At 38.7% G+C, this 23,574-nt stretch overlaps 2 protein-coding genes across 4 annotated transcripts in view; both read left to right on the top strand.

Moving 5' to 3' along the window:
* rprd2b (regulation of nuclear pre-mRNA domain containing 2b) overlaps positions 1-2,361 on the top strand; it is a 52,347-nt gene extending 49,986 nt beyond the window's left edge. Inside the window, exons 9-10 of the mRNA XM_067449256.1 lie at positions 79-282; positions 400-2,361. Coding sequence (XP_067305357.1) covers positions 79-282; positions 400-2,360 — 2,165 coding nt within the window. The 3' untranslated portion in view covers position 2,361. The remainder of the gene's footprint in view (positions 1-78; positions 283-399) is intronic.
* A 95-nt stretch (positions 2,362-2,456) lies between these two features.
* The window catches only part of tars2 (threonyl-tRNA synthetase 2, mitochondrial), a 44,661-nt gene continuing 23,543 nt past the window's right edge, over positions 2,457-23,574 (top strand). The window contains exons 1-8 of one of the 3 annotated variants that reach the window (XM_067449261.1): positions 2,457-2,597; positions 6,924-7,102; positions 8,063-8,177; positions 16,019-16,140; positions 16,294-16,402; positions 21,103-21,167; positions 21,256-21,334; positions 22,187-22,333. In XM_067449261.1, coding sequence (XP_067305362.1) covers positions 2,589-2,597; positions 6,924-7,102; positions 8,063-8,177; positions 16,019-16,140; positions 16,294-16,402; positions 21,103-21,167; positions 21,256-21,334; positions 22,187-22,333 — 825 coding nt within the window. In that variant the 5' untranslated portion in view covers positions 2,457-2,588. Of the gene's footprint in view, positions 2,598-5,519; positions 5,894-6,923; positions 7,103-8,062; positions 8,178-16,018; positions 16,141-16,293; positions 16,403-21,102; positions 21,168-21,255; positions 21,335-22,186; positions 22,334-23,574 lie in introns of those variants that run through there. The other 2 variants (XM_067449262.1, XM_067449260.1) reach the window with 2 other exon arrangements.

Below are 23,574 nucleotides of genomic sequence, written 5' to 3' on the forward strand. Positions count from 1 at the left end.
AAGTAAAAAATAAAACTGGAAGACTTTGTTCATTATAGCTCCTTTCATGACACAATTTTTTTCTTTCTCAACACCCAGGTGTCAGTCCTGTGTCCCGTCCTTCCCCTGGCACACCTACCACACCATCCAACCATGCCTCCTCCTCCAAAGCCCCCCCTTTAACCCCTGGCAGTATTCCCTCATCCAATCCTCTGGCCAACATCCTGTCCAAAGTAGATTTCTCCCCTGAGAGTATCCTGAATGTTCTCACCAAAACACAGACTCACAGCCCCAAGCTGCAGGGTAGGACACATTACACCATTGATTTCTAACCAGTTTGTCAGTGAAAGATGGGGGGTGTTGGGGAAACCTGTTTGAACCAATAATTATTTGGAAATTTATTAAATCTCTGTCTTGCAGGTTTGTCATCTCTCCTTTCTTCAGCTCGTTCAGGCACTCTCACCAGTCCAGACCCTGGTCCATCTTCATCTGCCTCTACATCCACTTCAGCTGTCACCAAAGCGGCAGCGGGATCGACCTCGACCACAACCACCCCAACAACGCCGAAGACCATAAAGCCCACAGGCAACAGTTTTAAGCAAGAGTCTGAGCAAGAGAAAGGGAAAGATTGGGAGAAGGTGAAGGAGAGGGAAAGGGAGAAAGTAAGGGAACGAGAAAAGAAAGAGAAAGAGGCAGAAAGTGAGAGCGAAGCTGTGGGATTGCCCAGCTTGGAGTCGAAGATCAACAGTTTCCTTCAAGGAAATCCTGGTTTCAGCGCTCTTGGACTTGGCTTGGACGACGTGTGCAGCAATAGCCCTCTCCTAGTTGGTGGGGACAACCTGGATGGCACCCCTGTCCGAGATGAAAGCGGTAGCACGCCAACTCAAGACGAAATCATGGACTCACCCTGTGTCCTCAATGACCCCCAGAGTACAGGTCTGTCTGGAGGGCATAACCTTTCACCTACAGCTTATCACAGTGACCCCTGGGATGCCGTGATCACTCCACGAGAGGCTCTAGGAGAAAATGAGCGGAAAGACCGGGATTACCGCACCCCACCCTCAAGGCTTGCTGCCTTTACTCCAAGTGGAACTAAATCGGTCAAGGCAATGACCAAAACCAATGATGAAGAAGGGCTAAAGAGAAAAGGAGTGGGTTTGAACGTTACATCAGGGGCCATGCTGCAGGATCAGAGAATAAAATCAAAGATGGACGGAGAGGGAGGGAAAAGTGCAGCCTCCCGCAAGTCAAGTGGAGGATCTGAAGATGGGATGAAAGAAAAGGAGAGGAAAGCTTCGGCTGACAATGGAGACCACTACCATCGTATTGAGACTCTCGTTTCTTCATCTTCCAATGAGGAAGTGGCAATCGAAACCCTCGATTACAGCAACCGCATTCAGACGGTGGAAAGCATCCGCTTGGTTGGAAGAGGCCCAAGAAGAGGAAGTAGTGCTGGTTCTAGAGTGGGTGGGGCCTGGTATGAAGAGGAGGAGTTTATGGAATCCCCGCCCCCACATCGCTCTCGTAATCATGGCCATGAGAATTCTGAAGAATTGGGATTGGTCCCTTCTCTTCCTCCTCCTCTTCCTGCTCATCCTCCGCCCCCTTTGCAGTACCCCCCTCCACCCTACGCAAATGAGGACCATACACGACCTTCTCATGGCATTCCTCAGCACCATCCTCCACCTCTATTTTTTCCCTCTTCTATTCCTCGTGTCCCACCACCACTTCCACCCATCCCTCAAACCCCACCCCCTCCTAGAGACCTCCTTTCCCCAACATCCACTGTTATGGTTGGTGGTGTCCTTGTACCCATAGACCGAGTCCTACCCTACCCACCTGTTAACCTCCGTCCTGATGGGACGGGACTTGGAGGTAGCGGTGGTAGTGCCCCTCCAAGAGGTGGCAAACCCCAACTCCCTTCCTTGTTAGGTGAACCCCCACGGCCAGGCACGGTGAAAGAGCAGTTTGCTTTGCGCCACGCCCCACCTCTTCATCGTCCAGGCACTCCTGGAGTTCCCCCACCCCTCCTGGGAAGAATTCGAGAGGGCCCCAGTCCCACACCACCATCACCCTCTACCCCAACCACACCTCCATCCCCAGCAGGTGAACCTCGACCTCACTTGTCCATCCCCAACCGCCTACCCTTCAACACCCCAAATAAGAGACCCCGCCGCCCTTCCTCCCCTCTGTCCCTCCTCCACTTGCCAAACCAGCGTCATGCATCCCATTCTCCACAGTTTCCCAGAGGTCCACTGCCCTTAACGCCCCCCTCCCTTAACCGTGAGCCCCTCCTTTCTGGAACAAAACGTCCCTCTGCCAATTTTGGCAGTAGGCCTTTCAACCCACCCAAAAGACCATTCTTGCCCCCTCGATATTAGTATAGAATGAGTGCTAAAGGCTCTGCACAACCTGAAATAGGCTGAGTAGCAAGCTAGCTTCACCTGTGAATTTCAGCGTGAGACCTATACTGCATGTAAATACACATGCACCGACACGCCTTGCCCCAGAGCAGCCATGTTACAGCACTACTCTTTTAGGAGGAAGAGGAGATTTCTGATACCCTAGGGATGAACTAGGAGGAGATCCAGAAACATCCATATGAAGGAATGCAAAAGGTGGTTATCCTGTTCAGTTTGTGTAATGTAAGAGAGTGCTTGTGGAGAGTGTATGAGTGTGTATTATGGATGACTAGTGGATACGATCTCTTTCCTTCAGTAACTGTTCCTTCACTTTCCCACCCTATAACACTTGTTTTTCCATTGTTTCTCATGTAAAATACTTATTTCTGCTGTTTACAGGTTACAGATTTACTGTTTTCTGTCTGTTAACCGCTGTTACTCTCTCACTTTGAACATAGACCCAGTGGATTTCAACTTTGCTTTATTTCAGAGTGATTTAAATTATTGTTATAGACATAATGCTTGGCAACCATGATTGCTTGTAGTGACCTTTAAGCTTCATTAAGCTAAAATGCAGCCACTTTATCAACCTTCACCAAAATGTGAAGATTTTGGCTCACACTACATACAGAATAAGCTAACCAAGTGTTCAAGGCATAACTACTTTGTAGTTTTTGAGTGCTTTTCAAGAGTTCCCTTGCATTTTTTTTCTCCCTTCGTTTTCAATAGATCTTACATGTATTCTGATTAATAAAAGCATTGTGATGAGAAATATTATTGCAAGGAAGGAGACTTTTCTTTACAGGTGGTCTCATACTTTGAGAACAAATGTACCTAGATTATATTTTACCTTTTTATTTTTACTTAACAGCAATCTTGTAAGTCTTATGACGTAATGATGTCCAACATGTTTTCAGAAATGTGCAGAGCTAAAACACACAGCTCTGAACATTAGGTTCAAATGAAAGTTGATGAAATAGTTAGTTTGGTATAATTATTTCCAATTTACCATTGTATCGGAAATTATATCAGTTCTAAGTCAGTTCTTTGTCTCTAGAATTTAAGATTGACAATTAGTTTAACCCTTTATTGTGTACACATGATTGAAATCTTTGTTTGTGTGTTCAATACGAGCCACACTTCCAGGCATTGCATTTTCAAAATGTCACATGCATTGTCCATACAACTAAAGAAAATAGTACATCGTTTCACAACAATGTTGATGCACTGCTTTTCAACAAAATTGTTTTGACAAATTATATGTGAAATATAACCTGTACATTGTTGGAGTACTCATGCATTGTTTAAGAAAAAAAAATAGTTGTGATTTTTCCTTTAAGTGCTGAAAAGTTGATTATTTGAGGGGCATGTTTTGATGTCTTCTTTTGGACAATATTTGCATTTATTGTAGAGTGATTTCCACGAGGAGCATTTCAGAGAATTTATTTTAAATTGTGTAATGTTGCACACCAGCAGGTTATTTACAAACAGAATGGAATTTATTATGAATCTGCCAGCTGCTTAAATGTACAAGTCTTCAGTTGTGGCAGAAATGTGAAAATTTGAGTCACTCCTTCAGTTAAAGCCACATCTATACGTTTTGTACCAGCTCCACCACAGGTTTACTGCTCAATCCTGTCGAAGCCTAATATTTGGATCCATTCATTCATGTCAAAGGTACAGATAGCTCTCTGAGTGGACTAGTTAAATTGATGTACAGTGCAGTTATCAGAAAACAGTGGCAAGAGCTTGGCACACATCATTGTTCTGCAACAATCTTTAAATGCTCCTCTCAAAGAATGCCATTGACTCGTTTTGTGATTTAAATTAGTTTTGTGTACAATACAATTAAATGTATTGGTAATTGCAGAATTGTTTAGGCTCCTTACAGTAATTATACTGCTGACTGATGGGAAACTCTGTTAAAACACAAACAGCAAGTTTAATCAACTGTTAATACCCCCAAGTTCTACTTTTTATGTATTTTATTTATTTATTTATTTTTTATTTATTTATTTATTGCATTTCTATCCATGACACTTATACTTCCAGAGATTTGAGACAACATAATAGACTACTAACATCTCCACACGATTACTTGAGCAACATATTGTGGTTGTTATTGTGGATTCTTATCTAAAGGAAATGTGTGGGACAAAAACAACATCTGCACAAATATATCCAACTAAACATTGATCTTGATGTAAAGTGTGAATTGTAGCAGATCCCCATTTCTCACATTGATAACCCTACTGGTCAGAGATATTGTGTGTGCAACCAAACATTGTCACGGTATGATGATAAACAGTGATTACTTGATGGCATTCTTCATATCTGAAACACCATGCACTTGTTAACTTGTTGAATTTGTTTTAGAATTGTAAACTTGGCAATCATTTTGCAGAAAGGGGTGACTCGGTTTCCCTTCCGTGTTACCCTTCTCAGTGACCAATAGATCATGCAAATAAATACTCACAGTACTTTGAAGTTTATACTGTATATTTGCCCTGAACTTCAGAAGTTGAAAACTAATGGTGAGGGAGTTTGATATAATTTACTGCAATCAGACAAGGCAGGTTTACACATGTACTTATTTGAAACTAAGTTGGATCTCTGTCTGAAACGTATTCATAATGTTCATTAACTGTTTAATATGGGCAGATTTAGATTTTGCAATAATCGTCTTGGTTTTTTATTTTTTTACTTACCTGTAAAGTTGTAGTAAATAGTCTGATTGCTTACCTATTGTTAATGCTTATAAACGCTGTGGAAAAAAAACACAGCACTTAATAGTGCTCCTTTAGAAGACAGCTGTACTCACTAGTAAGTGGTGTGTAAAGGCTAACGGAATATATATATATATATATATATATATATATATATATATATATATATATATATATATATATATATATATATATATATATATATATAATTTGCATTTCGTCACTAGAATCCTGTAGAAATAGCGGTGTTTGGAGCGCATTTATACCCCGTATAAAGACATCAGATCAGGCTGTTGGAGGCAGAAGGGATGGATCATTAACTTGAGCTTGTTTCTCTAAATATACTGTCTTGCTTTGGTTCCAAATAATTGTAGTGTTCGGGTCATAAACGTCAACGGTTGTCTTTTCTGTTTTCCGTAAAATCCGTTTATTTTAATATGGTGTGTTTATATGCAGGAGAATCCGTCAGTGATTGTGTTTACTTGCGCAATGAGTGGACGCTCACGACGCACTTCTGCCTTCTCTTCTCATTGGCTGTTGCTCACACAGAGCCCGCCCCCATGCGATTGCTCTCGGCGAACCGGGTTTCTTGCTCTGTGACGATGTATTAGTTCCTGTAAAATGGCGGCCCGCTGAGAGAGGGCAACATTTGATGTTTGTAGGAGAAATTATGGAGTCGTAGCTTTGGGTTTTGGGTGTAAAATGCCCGTTGCCGTGTTCTCGAGGTGGACCGTCTGTCAGGCGGCAGTGAGAGCAGCGGCCCGGAGTACCAGATACTACGGGAAGGTGTGCGGGATTCTGTGTGGTGTGTGAATGATGAGCATCAGACAGACATGTCATATTGTGACACATTATTCAGTTTGAGCATAACAATAGATTTAGAATAGCATGCGTGTGTGCGTTTCTGTATGAAATGACTGGATTCAGACACTTTTTAAATGTGTATTTAAAAAAATATATGTTTATTTTTTCACATTAACATTAATTTAACACTACTAATATGAACTGTCTATATGAATAAAGATGACTAACATAAATAGCCGTAGTACAGTGGGCACCAAAAGTTTGAGACCACACTAAAATTGCTTTAATTATTTAATAAATATATATATTTTAGAAATGTTATGATGAAAAATGAGAAATAAAGGATTCTGCTGTGTCTTAAACAAAGGTAACATTGACAATGTGACTTTTTGTACAGACTGTCAGATGTTCTTCAGTTGAAGCTCAAGATGCTTTTTAGATCTTAAATCATGCTGAAGAACATGATAATCAGGTTTAGTTCATCTAGCTCCAGTCATTAAAGCAACACATATACCAAATACTGAGACATTCCCACATTCATATTACTATGTATTACACCTTTCATTCAAATTCTAATGCTCATAGGTGATTTGTAATGTGGGGGGAAAAAAATCACATTTTCATCAGTTATCTCACTGTATTGTTAAATATAGGGGCCTCACTGTCTATTGTTATACATGTTATGTAGATACTTTATATATGGGTAGTCTGGTATAATATAGTTATGTACTTGATCCCAAGTTATTCACTCTTCTGACCTTGAAGTTTTATTTCCATGCAGTATGTGTGTGTGTATATATATATGTATAATATATTCTGCATGGAAATAAAACTGAAACATATAAAAATATGTTAAGGGTTTTTTTTTTTCCCCCACTGGTTTGGTCCCTTAATTTCATCTTCAAATTTAGCAGTTCCCTCATATTTAATAATTGATTGAAAGTCTTCTTTTTGTACAGTGACTGATGTGTCATCTATGTGTCCCAGACTCACACACTCCTCTCTGTTTCAGCTGCAGCCGTCTGCCAGTCAGGCCGAGCGCTTGCGGATTTTCGAATCTCTGCGTGATCGGCATGTGCAGGTGACTGGAGCTACATCGGGACAAGATCTGAACATCCGATTGGCTGATGGAAGAACATTGAAAGGTTCCGCTGGTGTGACCGCACCTTTACAGATAGTCCAGAATGAACGGTAAATATAAAAAAAATCTTCTGACTTGCAATGAAAGGTGCTTTAGATCAGCAGTTCTCAACCGTTTTTACTCAAAGCCACCCTAACCCCAGTGTCTAACATTATTTTTGCCCACAAATCCCCCATGTGGTAACATAACTACATTTAGTAGTACTTTCTCCTTTTCTGCTACCAAATGAAGTTTGGGTTCCATGCCACTGTTGCCTTTGGCTTGCATAGTTGGGGACACCTAATATTCAACAATTTTATTGCTGCACTGACACTATTGGATGAGAACTGAACTGAGCTGGATGATGACATCACTGTTTTCTCCAGAGCTGCTTTATAGATGATGAATTGAAATCATTCCACAATTGAACACAGTTATTGAACTGAACAGATTTCAACTGAATAATGTCTGTTTACTATTGTCTTTTTAGAGCAGCTTTACAGCATAATTGAATTCTGTTTGCATAAATGAATCCTTATTTCCCTGTTTATTACTGTGACACTGCATTGAAACTATCAGTATTGTATAAAGCGCTATAGAAATAAAGGTGACTTGACCTGTATGGTGCCCGCAAATATCATCAATAAAATCCCCAAAAAATATGTGTGTAAGGAAATATTGTTTTAGAATCGTGATTAAAATCTAAATCACAATATTGGTCAAAGAATTGTGATAGTATTTTTATTTTATTTTATTTTTGTCCATATCGTACCACTAGTCTGGTTCTCTGCATTTGGGGGACTACATTTCTCCACAAGGAAAACCAGAAATTTGTGTGGGGGCAAAATCAGTCAGTCCCCGTGTGATGGAAACAACTTATAAATCATAAAATGTACAAAAGCGGAATGTTTTCTGTAAGGATTGGTGTTGTGCTCTGGTTAGGGGATAGGATTTGAAATTTTTACAGCATAAAAATCATTGTCTATGGCAACTGCTCATAAAACAGAAACCCAACGCGTGTGTGTTTACAGTTTTAAAGGCGCAGTGGTGAGCAGAGTAAATGGGGATCTATGGGATTTAAGTCGCCCTCTTGTGGAGGACTGTGAACTGCAGCTGCTGGGTTTCGACTCACTGGAGGGGAAACAGGTACAAGCTTTTGTGTATTCAAGAGGTTTGTCTTAAATGGTGGAACTCGCAAAAAACACGTCCGAAATATGTTTGTGTAATATTTCACTTAAAAATCAAATGGAAAAAAAGATATACCTGTTATTTTTAATTGATGTTGATTTTGAATTGTGTGTTTGTATATACAGGTGCTGGTCATATAATTAGAATCTCAACAAAAAGTTGATTTATTTCACTAATTCCATTCAAAAAGTGAAACTTGTCTATTATATTCATTCATTACACAAGGCTGAAATATTGCACATGTTTATTTCTTTTAATTTTGATGATTATGACAACTAAGGAAAATCCCAAATTCAGTATCTTAGAAAATTAGAATATTACTTTATACCAATACAAAGAAAAGATTTTTAGAAATCTTGGCCAACTAAAAAGTATGAACATGAAAAGTATGAGCATGAACACCACTGAATACTTAGTTGGCACTCCTTTTGCCTGAATTACTGCATCAATGCGGCGTGGCATGGAGTCGTTCAGTCTTTGGCTCTGCTCAGGTGTTATGAGAGCCCAGGTTGCTCTGATAGTAGCTCTTCTGCATTGGGTCTGGCATATCGCATCTTCGTCTTCACAATACCCCATTGGTTTTTTTATGGGGTTAAGGTCAGGCGAGTTTTCTGGCCAATTAAACACAGGGATACCATGGTCCTTAAACCTAGTACTGGTTGCTTTGTGTTGCCAAGTGTTGGAAAATGAAAACTGTATCTCCATAAAGCTGGTCAACAGCATGAAGCATGAAGTGCTTTAAAACTTCCTGCTATACGGCTGTGTTGACCTTGGACCTCAAAAAACACAGTAGGCCAACACCAGCCGATGACATGGCACCCCAAACCATCACTGACTATGGAATCTTTACAATGGACCTCAAGCAACGTGGATTGTGTGTTTCTCCTCTCTTCCTCCAGACTCTTGGACCCTGATTTCCAAAGGAAATGCAAAATTTACTTTCATCAGAGAACATTACTTTGGACCACTCATCAGTCCTATTTGTCTTCAGCCCAGGCGAGGCACTTTTGACGCTGTCTGTTGTTGAGTGGCTTGACACAAGGAATGCGACTGCTGAAACCCATGTCTTGCATACGTCTGTGCGTAGTTGGGCTGCAACAAACAATTATTTTGATAATCGATTAATTTGACGATTGTTAGAAGGATTAATCGACTAATCATTGATTATTGTCATCGCCGTTGATGACTAATCAGTACGTTTTGAACGATTATTCAATTAGTTAAAACCTTGAGGTATACATATTCTAACTATAATATAAAAAAAGAAAATCACTTTAGCTTTTGGAAATGGTTGTTTTAATGAACTTTGAACCAACTAAACAGGTCATTCTCTTTAAAGGTCCCGTTCTTCGCGATTCCATCTTTCAAACTTTAGTTAGTGTGTAATGTTGCTGTTAGAGCATAAATAATACCTGTAAAATTATAAAGCTCAAAGTTCAATGCCAAGCAAGATATTTTATTTAACAGAAGTTCCCTTTCAAAGCCTACAGCGAACGGCCGGTTTGGACTACACCCCTGCACTTCCTTCAGGAATGACGTCACTAGAACCGTTTGTTGACTAGCCCTCCGCCCACAAGAACATGCAAAATAGGGGGCGTGGTCTTGTTGCTCTCCCACTTGGAGAAGAGCGCACATTGAGCGTGAGCATCTCCCCATTATGGTAAGAGGCGAGACCTTTCCGGACAAAGTGCACTAAGCTGCTGTCCAATCACAACATGGGAAGCGAAGCGCTGGCCCAATCAGAACTCGTTACGTATTTCTGAAGGAGGGACTTCATAGAACAAGGAAATCATCAGGCCGTTTTTAGGACAGAGAAAACAACGGTGTACAGATAAATGAATTGTGTGAAAAATACTTTGTTTTTTACACCCGAAACATGAACTCATGTTATATTGCACACTGTAAACACGATCAAGGCTTGAAAAACACACGAAAAACATTACCTTTAATTAGGCTTGGGCGGTATCCAAATTTTGATACCGTCAAACCTCCTCCCTATTTTACCTCGGTATACGGTATTACCGTGAATAATTAAAACATTATGATGTAAGGCTCAGACAGCGTCAACAAACTGTTGGCTTGTGCCTAAACCGTTCAGAAACTGAATACCAAACACTAATACTGAAACAATAACAAAATAACATGCACAACAATATTAACAACTGGTATTAGCAACAAATAACAGTTTAAAAAAAGTGCAATACAACAGTCAAACATAATTAAATTAACATAAACATCCAGAACAGGTTTAGCGCGCACAAATGAATTAAATCAAATCACACTGCCTGGAACAACTTTAAAGAGCAGCTTATAAAAAAAAAGTGTAAATAGACCCACAACAGTCAACCAGAGTTGAATTAACATAAAGATCTATATTATAAAAATGATTGCAAAGTAATAGGCCTAAATAAAAATAAATTCTTTCCAGTCTTCTTAACAATATTGTTTTTAACGAAAACCAAATAAAATAGGCTACCTGAATCAATTGATTAACGAATTAATTAATTAAATAAATAACAATAAATGAAAAAGAGAAAAAGAAAAGAAAAAAGAAACGAATGGCAAGTGGCATCAAATCTAGTCAAGATTTTTCGCTAGAAAAACCAACTTTGTCCGGCTTTAACAGGGCACGTTGTGGACCGACAACTTTGCATGCGGGGCTGAAAACCGTTGTGCTTGTGGCTCCAAACAGTGAATTGTCATTTGAGCTCCGACTCGGTCCTCTACGGTGCCGATGCCGCGGGACCTGCATCGGCTTGTTTTGTTTTTTGTTTTTTTGCAGCAAAAAAAAAAACGATGTTTATTTAGGCTTATTCATTCGTTCTTTTAACGAATGAATGAGTTAACTGGCCTAAATAAACAAAATAATTCATGAATAGGCCTAAACGAATGAATGAATAGGCCTGAACGAATGAATGAATAAATAGGCCTAAATAAACGAATTAATGCATAAAAAAATAAGCCCATTAATGTTATTCCATTTGTTCAAATTTGCATTCACATTTTTAAGTAAGTTCCTTATGCGAGTCAAGTCTGCATTTATATGATAAAAAATACCGAAAAAAAGGTTTTCTATTTTAACATAGCCTACTTTTAAATATAATTTATTTATGTGATGCAAAGTATAAGTGTATATATATATATATATATATATTTTTTTTTTTACATTTGAGCCCCTGCCCCTGAGGAACTCTCTGCACGTTTTATGCTTACCGTTATGAGACAATTGTCAGACAATTGACATTTGTTTTGTGAGTCCCATGTCCACTTGATTCTTGTGGAGTTCATGCTTATTGCTTACATTGCCAGCTGTGTGACAAAAGGCTTCGGCAATATTACAGCATAGTCCGAGGGTGCGCTCGGTTTTTCATCCACGCAGCAGTGAGTGGATGGTGGTTTTCGGATATGCGCCCTTAGGTTCAAGGTATTTCCATCTCTTGCGGTCATCTTTTTGTTGCACAATTTGCAAATTGCCTCGTCTATATTTACCGCCTCTCCCTTCTCGTTCGGTCAAAACCCAAAATACTTCCAAACTGCAGAAGTTGTTCTTTTTCGAGACCGAATAACTCAGTGCCCGACTCGCCGTCTTTTCCCCTCTCTCTCTTTCTCATCCGCTGTCACAATAACGCATATATTTAGGCTTTAAATAAATAAATAGTATTTAATATGTAAATAGTTTAATTAGTTCAACTTATTAAATATTTAATAATTAATATTTTTTTAATATTTTTTTTTGACGGTTTGAAGGTATTGAAACTGATACCGCTGCTATTTTTAGATCCCGCGGTATACCATTTTACCTTATTACCGCCCAAGCCTACCTTTAATTCAAATTTCTGTCCAACTCAAATCACACACAAATGCTTTCTAAGAATTGTTTAAATATTCTGTTCTCTTTCAGCTGAAAAAAAAAAACTAAATCAGCTGCAATTCCTCTGACGAAAAGTGATCAATTATAGGTGCTGCTTTTCTTAGAACTGAAACAGAAAAACGGGACATTTACTTCAGGACACAAAGAATGGTAAAATATTAAATGTGCCCTAGAATGAAAATTTTAATTTATCCTTGCCATGGTGAAATAATGTGAGTTCAGTACATGGACATCACATACTATGAGTCTCAAACATCATTGCCTCCTACTTCATATGTAAATCTTGTGCATGAAAAACACTACGGGAAAAAAAGTGCTTCTCAACATAAACCCAAGTGTGACTCAAGCGTTGTGGATCATTTATATTCACGCCCCCAACATTTGCATCTGTCCAAACATGTTCATTGTCAGGCAGAACTGATGAGCTGAATCTACTGATGGTAAACAAGACACTCGAAGATAGCAAAAACGTCTCTCATGACACACGTTATGTTTAGGATGGGCAGGAGACGTGAGGACTTTTCATATGTCAACAGTCATGGTTGAGGTTTATTATAATCGGATACCACAACAAATCGTTCGTTTGTTCGGCCCATTTCAAGCAAGCTTCACTCAGCGTCTTAAACTGAAGAAAAGGGCAACTGTATTCCTGCTAGCAGTAAGTAGTGATTTATCCACTTATTGACTGTTTAAACAATTTCTGATTAAATTGAAAGTTTCTTAGAGAGACCGCATTGTCTAGATGACTCAAGATGCTAATACAGTAACAATAGGAAACACCAAGTACCATACAAAACTAAATAGTGTGTCTAATGACAGGTTATTGTTTATTATTACAAAATACAACCGTAGGTACTTTGCTTACAGAGCGTTCACTCGATCCTTCTAGCAAACGCCACCTTTTCCACCATATAAGATAAAACGACAGTCATTTGACAAGGCTATGCATTTTGCTTACTTGCGCGCGAGAGGGAGAGCTCGTGTGGATATGGGTGCCAGATTGGGCATGTTTAGGTAAAACACCGGATGTGTTCTTTTCACAGAAAAGCTCTGTTTGGGGGATTTAAATGACTGAAATCTGGCAGTACGTACGCAAGCTCTCTCTCGTGCGCGGATGATCTGAAAACACCATTAATACCTATAATACCTAATAGTCTAATGCCTAATAGACTGTAATACCTAATAGTGTTACAATAAGGACTCCTAAGCTCGTTCGAGCTTTATTCTATCCAAAATAAATCACATTTCTGTAAATGCATTTTATCAATATTCATTTGAGATGTTCTGCTTAAAAGTGTCATTCAATCTGTCTGTGTTCTGTCAGGAATCACGAGCTGAACAGCTGAACTGCTGTGAGCTGCTGAAATAAGCCAATCAGAGCTCAATATTGATATTCATGACTCTTCCAAATAAGGAAAAAACAGAGCATTACATCCTAGGGACAATTTATAGGGTTGAAAATGGACCTGTAAAACTGTATCTGGACAATGTTTGCACTTAAATAAGCCACATACCCTCTATGTAGATATCAGAGAACAATTTAACATATTGTTTCAAATCATTCTAGGGCACCTTTAATACTACGGTTATAATAATTTTTCAATTAAATAATTTTCTAAAAAGTTTTCTTTTTTTATACAAAAATTTAAAGGGTTATTTCACCCAAAAATAAAAATTACCCCATGATTTACTCACCTTCAAATCCAAGGTGTATGTGACATTCTTTCAGACGAATACAATGAGAGTTAATCATTCTAGGGCACCTTTAATCTGCAAACAATTATTACAAGTATAAAAATGGCAATATTTTTTACATGACAATTGAGCTGACAGATTCTCATTCACCTTTTAACATTATGAAACAGTAACTGGCATGAAATATCCTATCTCCTTTTGTAAGTCATCATGTATATGGAACAAAATACAGGCAAGTGATAAGACTATAATACCTAATAGTGTTACAATAAGGACTCCTAAGCTCGATCAAGCTTTATTCTATCCAAAATATATCACATTTCTGTAATTACTATTTATACTTTAATCATTATTATTAATATTATTACTTTTATTAGTAGTATTGCCTTCTCTAATAAAGAGATTTTCCCATAGACAGTAAAAGAAATGGACACAGCGACCCCATTGACGTCAACGGCTAAATAATGAAGTCAACCTAGGGGCACTCACTTCCTGATGGCTGAGCGAACTGCGCAGGCTCAGACTGAGATTGAGGACGTAGCTGTGACGTGAGCCTCCTGTCTGACAGCTGTGAGTCTTCTAGTAGATGTGGAAAGCGAAAGCTGAATCACGTTGTTTAAATATTTTCTCCCGTTGTTTTTGGCTCACTATAGGCTTCTCCCCATTCTTCCCCCTTGACTTTATCAGACTAGTCTCCAGGACATGTCTCCACGTCCCCCCGACTGTCTCATAGACAGTAAAAGATTGCCTGCGAGCGTCTCCTCAGGTCTATACGGTAATTTCTCAACTGTGCGACAGGGTCGCGTTGGTTATGACGCAATCGTTAGCCTAATTTTACAAAAACAGCTTCTGCGGGGCGATAGTGTAAGATACAAGGTAATGGAGCCTTTTATACATTGTCGTGTTTCTTTAGAAATAAACAATGGACAAATGGAGTCTTTAAACGTCTCAGATGTAAAGTTATTCACTGTCAAAGTGACTCAAAAATGAATGGGAGTCAATGGGATGCTAACAGCAGGTGATGGCTTGGTTAGCAATGGCTGCCCCTATGGGTGGAACGCTTTCCGAGCGCTAGATTACCCCCTTGGATTTTCCGCTAATAAGTTCGCTGGAGAACTCTCCTCTCGCCAGCTCCTCTTGTGTGGGGATGTTTCATCTTTAAGTGCTCCAACATGCACGTCAGTCTCCTGTTAAAAGCAAGTTGCCCCTTGCATGTTTTGAACACGACAACATTATTGTTTCGAAGTTTTGTTAAACTTTCCCACACTTTTTTTAGATCTGATTCGTTTGCACTGTCATAATTTGTGTTGTTTTCTTCTTTCATAATAGCATTTGTAAGGGCTGCATTACACTCTAGCGCTACAGCACTGTAGCGGTCAAATCGCGATATTGCAGGCCCTTACATTAGGTCATGTGAGATCAAACGACTACTCGACAACAAAGATATTTGTCGACAACTTTTTATTGTCGACAATGTCAACTACCGGTAATCGTTTCAGCCCTAGTGCGTAGTGGTTCTTGAAGCACTGACTCCAGCTGCAGTCCACTCTTTGTGAATCTCTCCCACATTTTTGAATGGGTTTTGTTTCACAATCATCTCAAGGGTATGGTTATCCCTATTGCTTGTTCACTTTTTTACCACATCTTTTCCTTCCCTTTGGCTCTCTATTAATGTGCTTGGACACATAGCTCTGTGAACATCCAGCCTCTTTCGCAATTACCTTTTTTGTCTTGCCCTCCTTGTGCAAGGTAATGTATCCTGTGTATCCTAAAGAAGTAGATTGAGAGACCATTTAAAGGCCTTTGCAAGGATTTTGAGTTAATTAGCTGATTAGTGTGTGGCAAAAGGTTTCTTCAGTATTGAATCTTTTCACAATATTCACATTTTCTGATACTGAATTTGGGATTTTTCTTAGTTGTCCGTTATAATCATCATCATCATCAAAAAAAGAAAAGAAAAAAAAGCATTTGAAATATATGTGTGTATACGTCTGTGTGTATACAAGTTTCACTTTTTAAATATATATTAATTATAATTGTAAGGCATCTGTAAGGGTTAGTGAACAAACCCTTTAAGTTGTTCCAAACCTGTATGAGTTTCTTTCTTCTGCTGAACACAAAATTAAAACATTTTGAAGAATGTTTGTTTATTTCATCAATTTGAAATCTGACCTGGTCATGTTTTGGTGTGATTGACCGTAAAGCTGTTGATGGCAGTGTTTCTCTGCTGTAGGTGGTGTGGCGCACAGGAGCGTGTGTGTTAGGTGGTGTGCTGGAGAATCACTTCAGTGCTCTTGTGTGTCGAGAGGGAGTGTCTGACACGGGCCTGTTCTGCGATTATCAGCTGCAAAACAAGTAAACACTGGCTGCTCTATTTCCAGCACCTGATATGAGTCGGTAGTCTAGTGTACTTAACTTGTTGTTTATTTTAAGTGCATTTAACAAAAACCAAAAATTGAAATATATCAAAATTGTAGTGGTGTGTTACATTATCTGTGTTTGTCGTAGCTCTTTCTCTTTGTTGGAGGTGGAGCAGAGGTGCAAGCAGATGGCGGCTGGGAAGATGCGCATCATCAAGCTTGAGATCACTGCACAGGAACTGAAAGAGCTCTTCCAGGTCAGTATCCGATCTTGATCTCTACAGTGTTCTTGTGCCAATAATTTGCTGGCTTTGTAATTTAGTTTACCTTAAAGGGTTAAAAAAAACTTTAAAGGGGTTTAGAGAGTGAGAGGATGCCTGAGGAATGGAGAAGTGTTTTAATGGTGATTTTTAAGAACAAGGGAGATGTGCATAGTTGTGGAAACTACAGAAGTATTAAGCTGATGAGCCATACAATGAAGTTGTGGGAAAGAGTAGTGGAAGCAAGGCTAAGGGGCGAAGTGGACATTTGTGAGCAGCAGTATGGTTGAATAATGCATCTGTAGGGCTCTTTCATGCCAAGAAAGAGCCCTACAGATGCATTATTTGCTTTGAGAATGTTAATGGAGAAGTACAGAGAGGGTCAGAAAGAGCTGCATTGTAACTAGGGATGCACGATATTATCGGCACAACATCGGAATCGGCCGATAAACGCTTAAAATATATAAATCGGCATCGGCCAAAATGAAAAAATTATGCCGATATGCCTTGCCGATATGATAACGTGTTAATATGCACCTGCAATAACTCACGTGTGCAAGGAGTGCTACAGCGATGAGACCATGTCAGCACTGCGGTCATTCTTGAAGTGAAAACAACCTAATACATTGCATATACAGTGATTTATATTGACTGTTTTTAAATGCTGCCTTAAATTTGTGAATGCACGTGACTGTCAGCAGCAGATTTGCCTGGTATTCACAACAACTAGACCAAAACGAACCCAAAACAAGCCCAATTGCGTCTCCCCACTCTCTAGCGCGTGCGGCAGCCTCCACAGCTGCAGAAGCTCCTCCAGGTCCTTGGAGGAGAAGCTCCCCCCCCCCCCCCCCCTAAACCGCTATATATTTGTACATGTAGTGGGGGCGCTGTTGTTACAGTTATACAATGAAAAGTAGAATACACAAATAAATTAAAGTTACTTCTTGTTCTGAATAAACAAATCAGTAATGATGTCATAAATCACAAGCAAGACACTTGTAAATTAAATACTTTTATATACTGTGTATTAATCTGTAATAAAATTTTAGGAAATGGATGATGAAAAATAATTCAAGGAGCTCTACAATAGGTGTGCACAAATGCTAAATCCCAAAATACAATATTTAGGTTACAGCTGCATCTGGGGTAAAAAATTATTTTTTTATTTTATTTATTATTGGTTAAATTTATTATTGTTATTTTCAGGGCTTTTAATATACTCTTATCATACAAAGAACTTTATTAACATTTATTTATCTTCAACAAGAAGATAAATAAATGTCCTTTTAGTAAGGAGACCTCAGAAATCTGAAACCAGAATGAAAAAAAAAAGTTTTTGCTCAAAATGGTGTTGTTTCCAAACAAAGGTAACAAATAAACATATATCGCATCGGCATCGGCCAAAAGGAGCTGAAAAATATCGACATATCGGATATCGGTAAAAATCTAATATCGTGCATCCCTAATTGTAACTTTGTAGATTGTAGAGAAAGCATATGACAGAGTGCCAAGAGAGGAGCTGTGGTATTGTATGAGGAGGTCTGGAGTGGCAGAGAAGTATGTTAGAGTGGTACAGGATATGTATGAGAGCAGTAGGACAGTGGTAAGGTGTGCCTTAGGTGAGACAGAGGACTTCACGGTGAAGGTGGGACTGCATCAAGGATTGGCTCTGAGCCCCTTCTTGTTTGTGGCGGTGATGAACGGGCTGACAGATGAGGTCAGACAGGAATCTCCATGGACTATGATGTTTGCGGATGACATTGTGATCTGTAGTGAGAGCAGTGAGCAGGTGGAGGAAAGTCTAGAGAGGTGGAGGGTTGCTCTGGAGAGAAGGGGAATGAAGGTTAGTCGAAGACAGAATACATGCGTGTAAATGAGAGAGAACCAAGTGGAACAGTGAGGTTACAGGGAGAAGAGGTAAAGAAGGTGCAGGATTTTAAGTACTTAGGGTCAACAGTCCAGAGCAATGGGGAGTGTGGAAAAGAGGTGAAGATGCATGTGCAGGCAGGTTGGAATGGGTGGAGAAAAGTGTCAGGTCTGTTGTGTGATAAAACCGTATCAGCAAGAATGAAAGGAAAGATGTACAGGACAGTAGTGAGACCAGCGATGTTGCTGGGTTGTGCCGATGGACGATATCCATCGGCACAACCCAGTATATAAAATAAAATTTGTCAAAAGTTATTCGTCCCACAGTCTTTACCATAGATGTGACTGGGTATAACAGACTTAATTATACGCAAATGAAAGGAAGAAACATTTGTAATTTCCTGTGAAAATGAGTGTGACGTGAGCAGGGTGGGAATTTAACTTTTTTGCCCACTAGCCACAGTGGCTGGTGGATGTCCAATTTTACCAGCCACTTATATTTTTTACCAGCCACTTTTTACAGAATTCAAATTTAAAAGAAAGTGCATTAGCATAGTATGGGGTGAATTTGGGTTGATTGGGACATTTTCCCCCAGTCATTTCAATGGCCGAAACGGTCAGAATCATGAAATGAGTTACATGACAAAGGTGCATTATTGTGACTAGAAACATCATTCTTTGACAAAAGCTTTCCAATCCGTTACAATGAATGTTTTAAGTAGTAACCAGTAAAAATATGTTTTACAATTCACCCGCCACTGTGGCTGGTATACACAACAAAGTCACCTGCCACTTGTCCAGTGGGCTATAATGGACAAACGTTAGGCCTATTGTTAAAATTCACGGATATCGGAAAATCGGGTGACCAGATCGCAAAACAGAATTAAAAAGCTGGCAAATCTTAAATTGGGCTCAGCCCACCTCTCTCATCCAGGGCTGCAATGTTACATCTGCGCATTTATTTCCTTTGTAAACAAAACTTTGTGCTTTTACTCCTTTGTGCTTTACTTTATTCACAAAAAACAGAATTCACATACAAAACACTGGGTTAATAACGAAAATATAGCTTTAAGTAGAAAATAGTATTTATGTAAAGAGATAAATTAAAATAAAAAGTGCACAACTCTTCCTAAGTGGAAGGAAGCTACTTTTTTTTCCCCATCACGTGCAACCTAGTGCGGGTGAGTCCTTATTTGGGTTACTAAAATAATGAAATTATAGTTTTAAAGTAGAAAATAGTATTTATGTAAAGAGATAAAATACAGTATAGTAAATTATATAATTTTATAAAAATAAAAAAACAAACGATGATATCATCGTCCATCGCAATGTTTTACTGTAAAAATCGTCAACTGCCAATTTAGGGGACATCGCCCAATCCTAGTTTGGAAACAGTTGCACTGAGGAAAAGACAGGGGGAAGAGCTTGATGTAGCAGAGCTGAAGATGTTGAGGTTCTCTTTGGGAGTGACGAGGATGGATATGATCAGGAATGAGTACATCAGAGCACATGTGAGATGTTTTGGAGATAAAGTTCGAGACGCCAGGTTGAGATGGTTTGGACATGTTCAGAGGAGGGAGAGTGAATATATCAATAAAAGGATACTGAGGTTAGAGCTGCCAGACAGGAGGTCAAGAGGAAGACCAAAGAGGAGGTGTATGGATGTAGTGAAGGAGGACATGAAGGTAGTCGGTCTGAGAGAAGAGGATACAGAGGTTAGGAATAGATGGAGGCAGATGATTCGCTGTGGCGATCCCTGAAGAGAACAGTAGAAAGAAGGTTTATTTCACCTAAAAATGAAAAGTATCCCATAATGTACACACCCTCAAGCCATTCTAGGTGTATATTGACTTTCTTCTATCATCCAAACATAATTAGAGTTATATTAAAAAATGTCCTTGCTCTTCTGAGCTTTATAATAGGAGTGAATGTTACCATTTTTTTGAAGCCCAAAAAAGTTCATTTATCATAAAAGTAATCCATACAGCTCCAGAGGGTTAATAAAGGCCTTCTGAAGTGAAGTGATGCGTTTTTGTAAGAACATCGAATTATAACTTTATAACCTATAATGACTGGCTTCCTGTAGCGGCCGTAGTCGAGTTGAGTTCCAGCAGAGGAGTGGAGACTGACCCGACGTAAAATGTAGTAGTGTAAGCTTAGGTGAGAGTAGACTCCCTTGGGGTTCAAACAATTTTTTTGTCTTTGGGTTTCCCCCCACACAACAGGATTGTGAGCACTTTTGATTCAACAGGTTGAATATTTACGATTTGAGATTGGTTCTTCCGAGCAGATTCAAATCGGATTCATCAGGTGGTGTGTGTGTGTGTACTTGTGAGGGTACACACACACTGTTATCACACATTGTTTATATAGTCAAGTCACCTTTATTTATATAGCGCTTTATACAGTACAGATTGTTTCAAAGCAGCTTAACTGTGCTAACAGAAAAAGAATGCATTTCAGCTGTTGTCAGTTCGGTGTTGATTCAGTTTTGTGTAAAGATCAATTATTTATTAAATTAGTTAATTTCATCTATAAAGTAGTTTTTCAAAAAAGGATATCATCCCGTTCAGTTCCTATATAACAGCGTTAGTACAGTCAGATCAATAATATTGTGAAATATTATGACAACTGACTAGTTTACTAGTCCTTACTAGTCATTATGTCTACATAAAACATGAAAACCCTGTGTGTGTGTGTGTGTGTGTGTGTGTGTGTGTGTGTGTGTGTGTGTGTGTGTGTGTGTGTGTGTGTGTGTGTGTGTGTGTGTGTGTGTGTGTGTGTGTGTGTGTGTGTGTGTGTGTGTGTGTGTGTGTTGTTTGTTTGTGTAGGATGATGTTGTCAGACTGCAGCTGGCTGAAGAGCAGATAATAGGAAACACAGTCGGCGTCTACAGGTCTGAAATCACTTCCACTGTCCTGCTGGAGCAGATTGTGTGTGTGTGTGTGTGTGTTTGGAGTCTGATGTCTCTGTCTCTTTGTCAGGTGTGGAGACAGTGTGGGTGTGTGTTCAGGTGTTCTTCTGCCGCACACGGGCTTCCTGAAGGCATTTAAGATGCTCCAGGTAACTCCTCTATGTGTGTGTTTGTTGTGATGTTGCTGCTTGAATGGCTTTTCTGTTGCCATAGTTTTTGCATTGCTGTTGCATGGTTAACTTCCTGTTTATTGCATCAGTATCTTTGGCTCTTCTTGTTTCACGGTCTCCCTTCCCTTTTCACAGGTCGTTCTCTCTTTAAGGTCATGACATGACACTTAGTTCAGTTTTATTTATGGAGCATTTTGTTTTTAGTCCACATTTCTGGGTTTGTTTAAATGAGTTTGATGTTGATGCATGTTTTGAAAGTCTTTTCTGCTCAACAAGGCTGCATTTTATTTGTTCAAAATTAAATGAAAACAGTAATTTTATGAAATATTATTTAAAAAAATGTTTTGAGCTGTGAGTGGATTCTATTTCAAATGCATCTGATTGGCCATTGCGTTTTAGAAATCAACACACCTGTCCGTGATTGGCTACATTGTGCAATGCAGCAAAAACCTGTTAGAAACAGAAACTCTGCCTATGCTTGCGCCTGTAAATAGTTTTTTATTTTGTTTTAGTTGTTTTTGTGGGTTTTGTGCTGTAGATGAATAACAATTTATTTGTTTTTAGATGTTTTAATTTGAGATATTTCTATTTTGCGGGAGTCCCTCAAATTGTTTTATTCTCCTGCAACCCGCACACACACGAGTACCCTTCCGCCCATAACCGCGCTCATCCATCAAATTTAGTCCCGCGCCACACTTTGCATTGGGTCCCGCAAGTGCAGGAGCTTCATCTACTGAAGCTTAGTTTGTGTCACATTCAGAAACATGCCTTTAATCTCCTTATTGTCTTACTGATCACACTTATTTTACACTGCATCTGTCTTTCTCTCAGGTGTCTCCTGTAACTCTGTCCGGTTCAACAGAAGCTTCAGGTATCCTCAGGATGATTGGAGTCGCTTTTCCAGGAGAAAGAGAACGAGAGGAATGGGAGAGAGAGCAGGAGGAGGCCAGAAAGAGAGACCACAGGAGAATTGGGAAGGTGATGCACCTCTGATTGATTCCTTATACTGATATATGGAGGCTCACAACAGCTTCTGGGAAAATATCTAATTTCGATTATGCTGGTATATCTTGCGATTGAAATATATTTCATATATATATATATATATATATATATATATATATATATATATATATATATTTCTTTTTTTTTTACAATTGAAAAGTGTGTGTGTATATATGTGTATATATAAAATAGAACTTTTTGTGCTTATGTATTGCCTAATAATAATTATGATTATTATTTTTGCTAATAATATATAATAACATATAATAATTAGCAAAATAAGTAATATTACTATTACAGTAACATCATTGTAAAAATTGTTTTAATAATGTTATATTTAAGAATAAATATAACAATATAATAATAATAATATTTATAATTTTTAGAAAACTTTTTTATTTTACAAAAAACGGCAGGATTAAGCTTTAACATGCTGGCCGCCTATGACTATAAATCACAAAAAAATGGTTACGGATTTATTATAAAATATTTTTATTATAAAAATCTGTGATATCAATTTCTTATTTTTTGTTAGGAGATATGCAAAATCAAGAGCGAGTCTTTGTCTTTAATATGAAATATGAGCCTCTTATGCATCCACTCTGGGGGAAAACTCCTGTACACTGAAGAAAAACGTGGATTGTCGTATACATTTATTCAGAGAAGTATTATTTTTCCATTTTTTTACTCAAAATTAGGCACTGTTAGGCACTAAACACACTCATGTTTCATTCATACTAGAGGCCTTCAAACAGAAACGCCACACATGCTTCAGGGAGAAGTAAAATAAAAAAGTAGCACTGATTAAACATGAAGACACACAACCGATAGTGTATGGTGCTTTTGAGTTCTTCAAGCCTTCTCGAGTATTTATTTTCATAATAATAAAGTACATTATAGTGCAGTGCTAATCGACATAGGCTTCATCACTGTATAGAATACTATAAAGTAATGGATTGTCTGCCTCATTCTGTGATAAGAAGCCATATCAGCTCACAAAAAGGACATTTCAAACACTCGACTGATATAAAGCGAGTTAGAACGTTATTAAACATTGTCTTTTTTGTGTTATTCCAAACGCATGTTATAAGCGACTCCAGCTCGCAGATCACAGAGCCACTCTTTTCTAAAAAAATTCTCAGCTTACAAATGTTATTTTTAAGAAATTCAAAATAATAAAAAGTGTTTTGAGGGTCTTTAATGTGTCGTGACAG

This window comes from Pseudorasbora parva, chromosome 7, assembly GCF_024679245.1.
Source record: "Pseudorasbora parva isolate DD20220531a chromosome 7, ASM2467924v1, whole genome shotgun sequence".
Classification (NCBI taxonomy): domain Eukaryota; kingdom Metazoa; phylum Chordata; class Actinopteri; order Cypriniformes; family Gobionidae; genus Pseudorasbora; species Pseudorasbora parva.